Here is a 14,018-nt window from a genome sequence, read left to right as displayed (position 1 = left end):
TTTCAAACCCAAGCGCTTAAACTCAAGGATAACTTCCTCTCGGGTTTCGAGAGCCACGAGCTGCGCTTGGGTCTGTGTTGTCGCGGACCCCGCTGCTTGGCCTTCCGGGATCTCCTCTCTCACTTTCCTGTGAGGCCAAGTGATCTGACAGATCACAGAGCCGAGACAGGTGCCCCTACCCCCATCCTCCTCCTGGGAGTTCAGGTCCCCTTGCTGGGGATTGACCGACCCCCCGGATCTTAAAGGTGGTTAAAAGTGCTTCTTTTTTTAAAAAAGTGTTTCTGTCTGTGTTGCAGGCGTCGCTGTATTCCTTAGCTCTGAAATGCCTTATCAGTCTCTCCACGATCATCCTGCTGGGTCTGATCATCGTGTACCACGCCAGGGAAATACAGGTAACTTCGGGGTTCTGCTGTTTATGAATGACTCCAGCCGGGGGAAGTGCAAGGCAGCAGACCCTTTTTCCAAGCTCTCGTGTCCTTGCTTGAGGTTACAGAAGACACACGCTGTATTCTTACCTTAGCACCTGACCTGTTCTTTCAAGAAGTTAAAAACAAAAAACAGTGCAGCATGTAAATGTGCAGTAGTTTCCAGGATGTATTTGTTAAACCTTTCAGATTTTCCCCTCTCTTCTTTAGGTAGATCCACTTCTCCATATCAGTCACTGTATTTGTTTTCCTTAAGGCCAGTTATGTAGTAGCCTTAATCTAACAGGTAAATGTGTATTCTTGTCTAATAAACATTTAACAAGATGGGTGGGTCATTATGGAAGATTGTGCCCATATATATCACCTTCCATAACTGTAGCTTAGAGAAGAAAATAGGCCCGTGATATTCCTTGCTAATGTATATCAATAAGACAAGAAAAAACCTCTGACATTTTCTATATCTTACTGTAAAGTTGAAGAAAAAAATCTGTTGTAAATTAAGAATACAAATTCTGTATATCTGGTAGTTTGGTAGATTTTCAGGTACAATCATTACATTATTTATTAAAAATGTCATTTAAGAGCAAAGGCCACTGCCCTTGTGAGTGGACTTGTTAGGAAAATGTTTGTTTTGTTTAAATGCATCCAGGAACTCTATTGTTAGATTTGACCGTTACTGACAATTTCAGAATAGTCCGTCTAAAATTCATGGGTTGTCTTTTAAGTTGTTTATTTTGCTGTAGCTTTCAGTTAAAGGAATATTAAGGTTTGGGAATAAAATAACTAGAGTTTTCAAAAATTAAGAGAGATTGAGATTTTCCAGTTTAGAACTTAACACTAATATGCATTTTCTGATTTTTTTGGATCAGGTGTTAGGCATTTGGCTGAACTAGTAAACCCTCGAATTTAGGCTGCTTTCCTTTAGGAGTTGCCATTGAATTTAAATAACTTAGCATTAATTATAAGTTAAATTAATTTTAAGTTAGTAATTTGCAGAAACATACTAAATATGGAAGAAACCAATTTTAACTATTGCCCAAGCAAAATAAAGATACACATGACCCCACCTGAGGAGGGAGAAATTACTTCATCATGCTTTCAAATTTGCAAAGACTTTGAAAAGTGTGATTTTGAAGGAAGGAGGATAGAGAATGAGAATTAGAAAGAGTGAGAATATTTAGAGGTAAGTAATAAAACTGCACTGCCAAAACAAGGCAAACACATTTGGACCCTTTAAAGTTTTAATAATTTACACAGGTCCATCTTTAATTCAGCACTAATGATCGTGGGCTTTTGAGAGTCTTTCAAGCATTTTAAAGTAATACTAAAATGTAACTTAAGCATCATGAGAGTATCTTTTCATTTTGACTTGAAGGGTAGACACTTAAGGCTGGGGAACAAAATAGGTCTAATGGCCCTCTGACTTGGTTTACAGATGAGGTACCTGCAGTCAGAAGAGGTGACCAGCTTTCCAGATCTCAGAGCTAGACAGTGCAGAGCGTGACCAGCCCTGTCCTCCTAGCTTCCACCCAGAATGCTTCCTGCTTCCTCTGCCACTGCTTGTTAGCAACCCTGAACATGGACATGTCTTTGTCTGTGGTTCCTCTAAATCCAAACGTTTGGTATTTGAATAGGGTTAGACTTAAACGGTTTTTCTAAAATCTTCTTAGGTATTTATAAAAATCAAGTAATTTAATTTTCTTTTTTTTTTGGCTTGAAGACCAGAGTAGTTTTATTTAATCCACCCTAGAAAGAGACCTTGCTGTTTTGTTTTTTTTTTTTTAATTAAACATCAGTTTTCGTATTATTCCTGTTCCTTCTGAAAAACACACAGCTAAACAAGCATTCAAGGCGGAGGACATTTGATGGTATTAACACCAAGAACAAAGTGTCTTCCTGAAAATGCTAACCTTTTAAGAATTATGGGGAGATTTTTTTGAAATAACTTACAGGAGTTCGTGAGGACCAAACATTGGCCATTAACATTGGCCAGATGTTAATTACGTGTTGTAAAAAATTTTTGGTACCATATTAGAACTCTTCAAACTTAGAGAAAGTAATACAAATAAAAGAAGTCATATTTTTAAAGATCATTTCACACTTGAAAGAATTCCACCCCTGGCTAATTTTGAGGACCAGTTCTGTTATACAAATGCATAGATATATTGATTACAGTACGAAGAGCACGGGTGATAAAAATGAAGACATGAATTCCCCCTCTAAGGGTTATAAGCACAGTGAACCTCTTTATTGTTGGGGCAACATAAATATCACAGAAATTTAGATTTTTATAATTGGAATTATCTGAACTGATACATGGTTTCTGCTAAACCAACCACACTTAAGATAATTTCAAAATGGATGCTCAGGTAATATCATTTAGTTGTTTTGGAGGTAGCTTTTACATTCAGTGTTTAATCTAGAGTGATTTTTGTTTTCCTCAAGCTGAAGTTCCAGATTCTTATCTGAGATGCTTTTTTTAAAAATATGAAATGGAAAGGGACCAAATAAATGTGGAGACCCTGAGCTGGAAATCAAGAACCAGAAAAACATGTTCTAATTTATCCAGAGAGTAGTCAGTGATTGCTGCTGAAATAGTTCACTCTGAAACACGGTAAAATCAAGTGCATAGGCTAATGTATCCATGTGTGGAAAATGATGAATTGAGCCCTTTTTAACTTATTGATGTCACTGCTATAGATGTACTTCTTTCATAAGTTGTAAGCAAATAGGTACTTCTCAGTTTACTATTAAGATTTCCAAGTATATAGATTAGCTTTGAGTTAAGGAACACAATGCAGGGGTTATGCTGCCGTTCAGAGCATGTTCTTGGGCATAGCATGCAGTCTAATGTGACACTTCCTCTTTTTCTTTTTAGCATAGCAGTATGATGATTGGATAGTGAGAGCTAGCTAGTATGGGTTTCTGGTACATGGTAGGATTTCTTACTGCATTCAGGAAAAGTAAGTGTTATAGCCAATGTTCCGGCTCTCTGTCCACCGGAATTGCGTTAACGAAGCTTGGGGAGGCCCTGACATTTCCATGGAGAACCTTGGAAAGCAAGTCAATGTGACCTTTTATAAAATGTTTATACACAGTCTATCAAAATAAGATGGTTCAGTGAGTCATGGACGGAAGTGCTTGAATTAAAATAGTGCGATGGGGAGGCTTTGTAAGAACTTAGCTCAGTACATTTCAGCTTTGGTGTCATTTTTTTCAGTACCACAGACAGCTCAATGCACCAGGCTATAGTTTGCTCATTTCACTAATTACTTTTACATCCCCCCAAAACAAAAATGAAATTACTTTTTTTTTGGGTGGGGGAGGTCAGAAAGGTTATATAAAATCAGATTTAGTGGGAGCAGATTTTCAGCTAAGTAGATATTAGATTTTTTCAAATAGACATTTGGCCTTACTTTCTATATTCATCAGTAAAGTCAAAAAATGATGAATAGACACATAAAATAAATTTTAGCAAATGCCTTTGTATCACAACCTTCTGACAAAGGAAAAGTACTATGGGGATTGTTTTATACAGTTTGGAAAGGTCACTTGATACTAAATAAGTAGCTTCCCCACCTCAAGTCCAAGGTCAAATAATAGGAAAAACAGAGGCATGATTTCCTGGGACTTTTCTTTTTCTCCCCCATCTTCTGTAGGGTTGGAAGCATTTCTTTGATGGCATAAGAACAAAACAATGTTCAAGTACTCTTTAAGATCTTCAACATCAAATAAGTTGAATGTAGATTGCACTTCATCTTTTCAACTTTAGTGTACTTGACTTTCTCTTGTGGAAGCAATTTTAGTTGAAAGAGTTGTTTAGTATTTTGAGATAGGCAAATGCAAGATTCTAAGTTGGGAAGAAAACCGCTTGGACTGTCATCTTTCTGGTTCTCGTGGGATTTGGCAGAATGGAGAGTACTATACTTTAAAGTTGAAAATGGTTTTATTTCCTTGGTTTTGTTTTGGTAATAATATAATTATAGAATAAATAGCACTAGGGGAAACACTGATTTTTCCCTGGTACCTCTTGCAGTGGAATAACTCTACACATTCTCCTTTAAGTTAGCTTTTCAGAGATGGATGATATACATCTAAAAGTGGAGGAGCAGAAATGAAAATTTCCCCTTACCTGTGCATGTAGGCCACACAAAGGGGGAAGGAGTGAGTAGGGGCAGGGACCTCAGCAACCTCGGAAGTCTCCTGGACTGGTTGAGGAGGGGTGGCTAAAGTGCCCACTGAGTAGACTCTGGCTCACCTTGTGGAGAGTGGGAAAGAATGCTCGCTTTCCCACTCCTGCAGAGAGCAAGTAGATGCTTCCAGACTATGTAGAAAATACTGCATATAGTTATTATTCTTATTAATAAAATAATAATAACTAAGCATAGTGAAAATAACTAGTACAGAAGAGCTTAAAATAAATACGATAGTCACATTCTCAGTCCAGTGTTTCAGAGACAACCACTTTTAAATTTCTCATACACTTCTCCAGAATTTTCAAAAATGAATATTTAGTTGTGTTTGTGTTTAGAGACACACATACTGTGTTTTTTTGCTTAATATATCTTGAAGGTTTTTTATTGTCAGCACATGGAAACCCATCTCATTCTTTCTTAGCAACTGTTTATTATCCCATTTTATGGATGCACTGTGGCTTACTGTTAAGCTTTTGCTGTTATAAGCCATAATAAAAATGAACACTCTTGTATACTATTTAAATCTATTAATTAGGGGATACACATATGGTATATATCCAGCAGACAGGTTGCTGAATCAAAGGGAGTTTGTATTTTAAATGGAAAGGTACTGCCCACCAGCCCTTTAGAAAGGTCTTCAGAGTTCTCATTCTCTGCTTCCCTACACATTATTTCCCCACAGCATTGTTAACACTGAATGTTACAAAAAGGAATTTTAAATATCTTTGGCTCTGTAAAGTTTACTATCTTCCTGAAGAAACATTTTTTTTTTTTTTTTTGGTGAAAAATTCCTTAAGGACAAAGCTCATGGCCTCATAGGCTTATTTGCAACATTTTGCAATATCTAGTGGTGCATTATCTAATCTGCTGACAAAATGACCAATCCTTGTAAAGATGCCATCAGAAGCAAGCATTGGCCACATTTTTGGTTTTTTTCCTTTAAAAAAATTTAGAGATGAAGGAAGCTGAAAGAGTAGAAGGAATGGTCTTCGATTGGTCTTTAGGTCTCTCGTATATCTATAGCATGAGGGAGAGAAGAGTTAACTCTTTGACTGTAAGACTCCAGAAGATCATGAGGTGGTTACCTTGCCTGAATTGCTTTGTTGTGTGGTGGTCAGCTCCACAACCGCTGTCTATATTGCCAGCAGCTTCTACAGAGTTGTAATGAGACTCTCAGTCCCTTTGACTTCGTGTGTACCCTGTAGTAACGAAATCACTCAGGACCAATTTTCTCTGCCTGCCTGTGTAAAGATCTCTGCATTATTAACGGGTGTGACACTAAATAAAGCGATCCTGGTGTGTTTACAGAGCAGCATCACAAATGAATGAAGAGTGGAACTTTAGGTTTACTGCAAGTGGGTTCGCTTGATCTGCCAACTCGTTTCTGGGCCACGTTTTGTACAGCTCGGAAAGGAGGCCACTGTGGGCTGTCATTGTCCCAAACTACATCTGGCAGGGTGGACAGAGGGAACCTGCACTGATTTAACTTCAGGAAGTTACTTTTGGTCAGGGTACAAAGTGGTTTCATGGGGCCGTTTTAGTGAGAATGTCTGCTCATTAGGAAATATGATGTTTGCTACTTTGGGAGTATATGTTTAACCTGAAACTCCTCTAGAATTCTCTTTATAGAACTGGAAACTGTGTGGAGAGGACCTGAATTGTTATCTGGCCCAGGATCCCACCCAGCATGGAAACTCCCTTTATGTCATCTCAGATAAAAGTGGCCACCCAATTTCTGCTTGAACCCTCTTCCCATGATGGTCAGTTTGTCTGTACAAGGCTGTCCATTCCATTGCCAGACAACTCTTAATTTTAGGAAGATTTTCCTTATGTTGGGGGTGAAGTCTGGTTTTATTCCTTCCCATATTCAACATTGAAAAAGTTTTTGAGCTCTGCTAATACAATGAAGAATAAGACAGTAAGGTTCCTTCCCTCTTGGAACTGACATCCCAAGCAGGCGGGGTTAAGGAGAGAGACAAAAATTAAGTAAAGGAAGAAAATCCTTGGAAGTTGTGATAAGTGTCATAAAGGGGTCATGAAAGGCTGTGATAGAAAATAATTGGGGGCAGAGGATTGTACACATCAGACAGGGTGGTCCTGGGAGCAGTCTCTAAGGAAGTGACTTTTAAGCTGAGGGATAAAGGAAAAGAAGTTACCAGCTATTGGCAGAGTCTGGAGGAACAACCTTTTCCAAGCCCTCGTGACTGAAAGGAGTTTCCTGCACTTATACAATTGAGAGCAAACCAGTGTGGCCCAAGCAGGGCGACGGTAGTACTGGATGGGGTGAGAGGGGATATGCAGGGTTCTGATACTGAAGGGTCCTGAGGCCATTATAAGAATTTTGTGATGTTTCCTTCAAAGTGCATGAGGCCATCGTTAAAGCACAGAAGAGTCATGATCCAGATTACTGTTCAAGCAGACCTTTTGTTGAAGCTCTGAGGAGATTGGTCTGGAGACCCTTGGCAAGTCACATTGTACAGATGACGCTCACTTGGCTTGGGTAGCAGTGGTGGAAATGAAGAGAAGTGGTCTGATTCAAGACCCAGGTTGGAGGTAGAATGGACGTCTTAGTGATTGGATATGACAGGTGAGGGCAACGGATGATGCAAAGATGATTCTCAGGGTTCTGATTGGAGCATCTGAGTGTGTTAGGCTGACAGGGGAGAACTCACATTGCAGGGTAGCTTGTGGAATCAGGAATGCTTCTGATGGAAGTGCTTCTGATTATACAAGAGAACCCCGAGTTCAGAGAAAAGGTGTGGAGTAGAAATTTAAATTGGCGAGTAATCAGCGTAGAGACTATTTAAACCCACAGCAATTGATAAAATCACTGAGAGAAAATAGAGGAATGAGAGAAGAAGGTCGAGAGCGGATCAACCTCTGACATCTAGAGGTTGTGTGAAACAGGAACTAGAGAAAAGAGATAAGAATGACTTGTCCTAGAGGTGGTAATGGGAGTGTTGGAAGGAGGGCACAGTGCTGTGTACTGAATGCCATGAAGTCAGTTAATATCGGGTAGAGAGGTGCCTTTTGGATTTGGCAAGTTAAAGGTCATTGCTGACCTTGATGAGGAGTTTCAGTGGAATGGTAGAAACAGAACACAGACTGTAATTTCCAGTATAACAGAATAAATTGATTCCCCCTCTTCCCAGAATTACAGAGCAAACATTTAAATATTGGTTAGGTCCCTTTAAATGCCCACCTAATTAAATAGTCCCCGTTTCTTTGAATTTTCCTGATCAGGCTTAGAATGTCCCTGATCATATTCTTCTGGACTTATTCTGTTTTGTTGAATTCCCTCTTCGAGTAAGGTCAGAAATGTACTCAGTACTTTCAGATGGGATCTGCCAGTGTACTTGTTACCTCCATTCAACAAAAATCCTCCATTATGCCGACTGTTATTTAGTCTAAAATGGTCATGGCATCACACAAACTGTTGCCAAGTACACTTGTAAAATTGTTAACTGAACTGAATGTAGGGCTTTACATTTATTCACTCTGTTAAATAGCATCTTGGTTTCACGTGAGTGTTTTAGCCCGTCAGAATTATTTGAATCATAATTGTGATGTTTATTTGACAAACACTTATTTAGGTTTAGAAAATGCTGTACATGGAGGGGGCTCTGGCATTGGCAAGACCCAAATCAGTGCTAAATTCTGTTCCAGAAACATGGTCAATGTTAGTGGCTGTTACCCAGTTTTCACACATCCAACTCTTCTTCCTAGCTTCTCACTAGCCATGGCTTTGAAAAGTGTAGCTTGGGTACCCATGCCCAAGGCATGAGTGAGCCACGGTCAGAGCTGAGAAGTAGGACCTTCTTTGTAGTTAGTCATCTGTTCATCCATGATATTTGGTTCAGCTTTTCACGTACTAACAACTCTCTGTACCCTGACTATCAGCCAGCCTACGTTTCTTTACAAGAATGTCATGAGGACTGTCAGATCCCTTGCTGAAATCCATGTATTCTGTGCAGTCTCATGATCTGCCAGTCTATTCATGATATCCAAGAAGGAAACAAGACTGATGAGCTTATCATTTTAAGCATTATAATATATTAGGCTTCATGACCAAATGCCTTTTCTCTTAAAAATTTTGTTTTTCTCTCCAGATTATAAAATTAGGAAACATTTATGTTAGAAATCTGTAAAACATAGATAACATGAAAAAGAATATGTTAGTTTAATCTCACCACCCAGAGATAATGATTATTGTGATATAATGTATTTATATGAAGTAGATGGACCTGATATTTGCTATATATCAGGATAAGGAAATTTAGTGTTCTTTTCATGTAATTTTCTATTCATTTCCCCATGCCATTAAACATTCCAATTTCTTTTGCATCATATAGCTATAAGCAATTTAATCCTTTCCCTTATTTTGGAACCCTTAAGAAAAATTAGAAAGACCCTATTTAAAATATTTGTATAATAAATACTTTTGCAGATGAACTTGTGTAAGCACCTCTGATGATTTCCTAAGGATAAATTGCCAAGGCAGAAATTACTTAGTTAAAGGATATTATTTAAGGCAATTGAGAGTTTGTCAAATGGTCCTTCCAAAGGTTTATATCATGCCTTTCATTTTTAAAGTACTTACAAACCACTTTGTTAAATAACTGATATGATTATTTTCTGGAGTGTCTAGGATCAATTTACTGATTAGTATTTTGAGTACTGTCCTACTTTGTGAATCTAGAAATGTGCTTCCCTGGACTCTCCTATAGCTTCCTATTTCTCCATGATTTTGGTTTCTAAATCTTGGCTAACCAGGTTTGTAAAAGGGTATTCCTGCTTAATAATTAAAGTTTATATAGAAATGATGCAAAAGCAGTATTGGAAGATAATTTTGTCCACAGATGTTCCCAGTCTTTGTTATTATAGGAAGCTGTAAAAACCATAATTTCTGAAACTTTTCTTGACAAACTTTCCTGCTGAGCAAAGCAAAGCAATCAGACTCTCTTTTGAGTTGTTTACTGTTTTTGCAGCATTGCCTCGTGGCTTTGTGTGCTGCTTCTGAAGCCCAATCTGTCTGGGCTTGTACCCAGCTCTGCCACTAATTAGCTGTGTGACCTTGGACACATTACTTAATCTCTCTGTACTTCACTTTCCTTGTCTGTAAAATGGGGAATATAGAGTACCTCTCTCATTGGGTTGTTGTGAGGTTTGAGTGTATATATTTGTGTGTATATATATATAAAGCACTTAGCATGCTGCCTGGCATGTGGTGAGGGCTATTTAGGTGTCAGCTGCTGGTTATTGTTAGCTATTACGGGGTTCGTTGGGGTGGAAGGGGAGGAATTGGAGCCCAGCTTCTCTGGGCTCTGGGCAACTGTGATATTTTTTTCTTCTTCTACAAGTCGTACAGGAGGGAACAGAAAAAAAAAAAAAGGTGTGCATTCAAACTGTTCATTAGTTTACTCACACTTAATCTAGAACAGGGGTATGTGTGTGAGTTCTTTTTTTTTTTTTTTTTTTTATAAAAGCTTTGATCTCCGTTAAGGACGGCCAATATTTTTTGTAACTTAGTTTAGATTTTCCCTGTGGGCAAGTTGGCAGTCTCAGGAGGTAAGTGTTCATTTCGGTTGTCAGGTTTCAGATCAGTAAACTGGTGTTAGAGTACTGTAATGTTAGGGCTCACCAGTTTTTACCAAAATAGCCGTTTCCCCTATAAACACACCATAGGTGTGGCTTCTGGCTGGAAGCTAGGCTCTTTGTGAGCTACATTAACTCCTTCAGACATCCAGGTCACAGCCGATGGCATCTCCTACTAATTAGGACCCTGGTGACTTAAAAGAGTTAAGTGCAGCGCCCTGAAAAGTAAGCAAAGGGAATAATTTGATAATGGAAAATTCTGGTATTAAACCCCTGCTGAAAGGATGAGAGGTAATAAACAGCCAAAGGCATATGTATATAGGCATATGTAACTGACAGCATTTCTGTCTGTATTCATTGTAGGTCTACAGGATATTTAAATAAAAAGCATTTTTTTCTTTTTCTGGATTAGGTTTATCTCTGGCAAGAGTTTTGTTTAGTATGCCACCACCCTCAACCATGCTTGGAGTACCTTGATTGGAAAGAATTGAGAAGAATTTTCGTGTGTCAATATGACAAGTAACATCTCAAAATATACTTGGTTCAGTGATTGGGTTTACTTTTTATCAGACAGCTTATATCTTCTCTTCTGTTTCATTTCAAATGACCATTAGTTGAGTCTGTATTCTCTCTCTTTTTGAACAATGTGTTATTGTTGGGTGAGTTTTTTTCTTTGCTTTTTGAATTTATAAAACACATTGAGATTCAGACCTTATAAACTTTGAACTGAACCGTGTAGACAAGTGTTAACAGCCAGTGTTTCACATCTATAATTTTGTCATGTGCTTTCTTTAATATCTGAGCATTTTTACCTAGTTATGTATTTATCTATAATGGTTATCCAGAAGGTATTAAGATGAGGTTGTTTCCAAGCAATCTGACTATTGAAATTTGGATATGCATCTACTGTTGGTCTTATTCACTGAGGTAGTCTTCTTTCTATCAGGAAGTTGTTGGTCTTCCAAGGAAATTGCATGCAATATTTATATATTAGTTTTGACACAAGCATACTGAATTTTGGGGAGGAGGCATTAAACACCATAGTGTGGTTGTCGTGGTCTTGGGTAGTGCTTTTTTGAGGATAGCATCTGCTGTCAAGAGGGGTAAAAAATTCACAGGTGCTAATCCTTAAACTGCTTAAATTTTTGTTGAGTGAGTAAGGGAAATTATATCCCAGTATTGGATTTATTTTTAAGGTCACAGATCATTTAAAATATTGAAAAATAATAATTAGGCTGAATGTTTATTCAAGTTGCATACATATAAAGTGATATAAAAGTGATGGCTGCAGGATTTATTTTAGTCACCTCATGCCTTTTCACAGGTATATCTAGTACTTCCAGACATATACCCAAGCAGAGTTATTGACTGAACACTTAATTTCATTTATGTGGATTTAGCTATGAAATTTTAAGACGAAAAGTCTTGGCTTCTAGAAACTTACCTTAGGTCAATTTTCATACCGGTAAATCCTCCCATATTTGGAAAAAATGTTTTTATGTCAAAGAGCATGAATTGCTTTCTGTCCTTTGAAGCAAAAACAACTGAAGATATATTTATTTAGTTAAACATGCTGTTAGTTTAAAGCTTCAGCTTATTGCTTAAACCTGTGGGTAATGTAAATTTTAATGCTGTCGTTGAAAATTATTTTGAATAGAATTTTACTTCTTTCCCATTAGTATTTTAGTCAAGAACCCTCACTATTTGTTCGCATTTGTTAATGTCAAAGAGGGTACTTAATGAAAATGCATTTGGGCAGACTTTCAAAAATTAAGCAGTAGTGATACAAAGAGAAATCTCTAATTTGCTCGTTTTGGGGGTAAAAAGCAACAATACTGTATTAAGTCTGAAAACTATTTTTCAAAATATCTTTGATTTGGAATCTACTGGCTCTTATAGATTTTTTAAATATCATTTTTTAAAGGCTTAATCTTCTGTATTCTTTTTTTTTTTTTTCTTTCAGCATATCTGCTTTACGCAGTCTTTTTTATCCTTTTTGACAACTATTCCTATTTTTCGGTTGTTATGTTTGGGCCGTGTTCTGCTTCACATCTCGGAATGTGTCCCTTGGGTTCTCCTTACATTGGGGAATGAAGATCCAGCCCACTCGCTGTCATGTTCACTGTCTCGCTTAGTCTGATGCTGTATACACAAATTACTTCAGTGGCAGCTATTTCGAAATCATGAATCCATTAAGTGTGTCTCTTTGCAGTTTTATATAGCTGGCCACAGAGGGAAAGCGGTTGTGTGTTTAGGACTTAGTCCCTCAAGCCGATGTCAGGACATCCTGAGCAGAGACCACACAGCACAATCAGTGGTGAGCATTTTCTCTGCAGCGTTTTCCCAAAAACAAGGTGTCTTTTCTGCACTATGGCGCAGGAACACACGTCACCACGGCAAGATGATCGGTGTGATGGAGGGTGGGACTGAGGGCTCATCTTCAAGACCTGAATTATGATATGTTGCCACATGGGAACCAAATTCAACAAATACAGAGGAATAGGATCAGATCATGTGACTGATGGGGTGGAGGTGATGAGCTCAGATACCCCAGTGATATGTGCTCTAGCTAAATTCCCAGGCTGAATACAAATTTTTATTAATTGGCTCTCATTTCCTCTCTCCTCTATTGGTATAATGATGACCTGTACATTTACAGTGGGGTCAAAAAGGTTGATGACTTTCACCCTTTTTTCTTAAACACAGTGGGGAAAATTACAATGAAGTGCTACAGGTCTGGTCCTCTTTACCAAAAAGATAAGAACAGCAGGATTTTCAAATCATCTCATTGACTTGTTTTAAATTTGCCCATTGATTCATTTCTTCTGAGGAACAGCCCTTCCTACCCAGCAATCTCTGAGGTCCCTGCTGGGTGTTTTTACATAACCCATCCCTCTCAGCTCCTCCAGCTTTTTTTTTTTTTTTTTAACATCTTTATTGGAGTATAATTGCTTTAAAATTGTGTGTTAGTTTCTGCTTTATAACAAAGTGAATCAGTTATACATATACATATGTTCCCATATCTCTTCCCTCTTGCGTCTCCCTCCCTCCCACCCTCCCTATCCCACCCCTCTAGGTGGTCACAAAGCACTGAGCTGATCTCCCTGTGCTATGCGGCTGCTTCCCACTAGCTATCTGTTTTACACTTGGTAGTGTATATATGTCCATATCACTCTCACTTTGTCCCAGCTTACCCTTCCCCCTCCCCGTATCCTCAAGTCCATTCTCTAGTAGGTCTGTGTCTTTATTCCCATCTTGCCCCTTGGTTCTTCATGACCATTTTTTTAAAATTCCATATATATGTATTAGCATACGGTATTTATTCTTCTCTTTCTGACTTACTTCACTCTGTATGACAGTCTCTAGGTCCATCCACCTCACTACAAATAACTCAATTTCATTTCTTTTTATGGCTGAGTAATATTCCATTGTATGTATGTGCCACATCTTCTTTATCCATTCATCTGTCGATGGACACTTAGGTTGCTTCCATGTCCTGGCTATTGTAAATAGAGCTGCAATGAACATTGTGGTACATGACTCTTTTTGAATTATGGTTTTCTCAGGGTATATGCCCAGTAGTGGGATGGCTGGGTCATATGGTAGTTCTATTTTTAGTTTTTTAAGGAACCTCCATACTGTTTTCCATAGTGGCTATATCAATTTACATTTCTACCAACAGTGCAAGAGGGTTCCCTTTTCTCCACACCCTCTCCAGCATTTATTGTTTGTGGATTTTTTGATGATGGCCATTCTGACTGGTGTGAGATGATATCTCATTGTAGTTTTGATTTGCATTTCT

The 14,018-nt window shown here is 38.2% G+C and overlaps 1 protein-coding gene and 1 long non-coding RNA gene across 5 annotated transcripts in view; both read left to right on the top strand.

Moving 5' to 3' along the window:
- Nucleotides 1-14,018, top strand: part of LOC309657870 — an 849,451-nt gene that overhangs the window by 191,890 nt on the left and 643,543 nt on the right. The window lies entirely within an intron of this gene.
- The window catches only part of KCNN2 (potassium calcium-activated channel subfamily N member 2), a 324,148-nt gene that overhangs the window by 150,764 nt on the left and 159,366 nt on the right, over nucleotides 1-14,018 (top strand). For 3 of the 4 annotated variants that reach the window (XR_014261908.1, XM_082455743.1, XM_082455744.1), the window contains one exon: nucleotides 297-392. Coding sequence is in view for 2 of the 4 variants with exons in the window: in XM_082455743.1 (XP_082311869.1) it covers nucleotides 297-392 (96 nt within the window). In the remaining 2 variants the exon portion in view is untranslated. Of the gene's footprint in view, nucleotides 1-296; nucleotides 393-14,018 lie in introns of those variants that run through there. The other variant, XM_082455748.1, reaches the window with a different exon arrangement.

Source organism: Balaenoptera physalus (genome assembly GCF_965194825.1).
Source record: "Balaenoptera physalus genome assembly, chromosome: 3".
In the NCBI taxonomy this organism is placed as follows: Eukaryota; Metazoa; Chordata; class Mammalia; order Artiodactyla; family Balaenopteridae; genus Balaenoptera; species Balaenoptera physalus.
The sequence above is the reverse complement of the archived record's forward strand: the minus strand, read 5'-3'. Positions and strand labels throughout refer to the sequence as shown.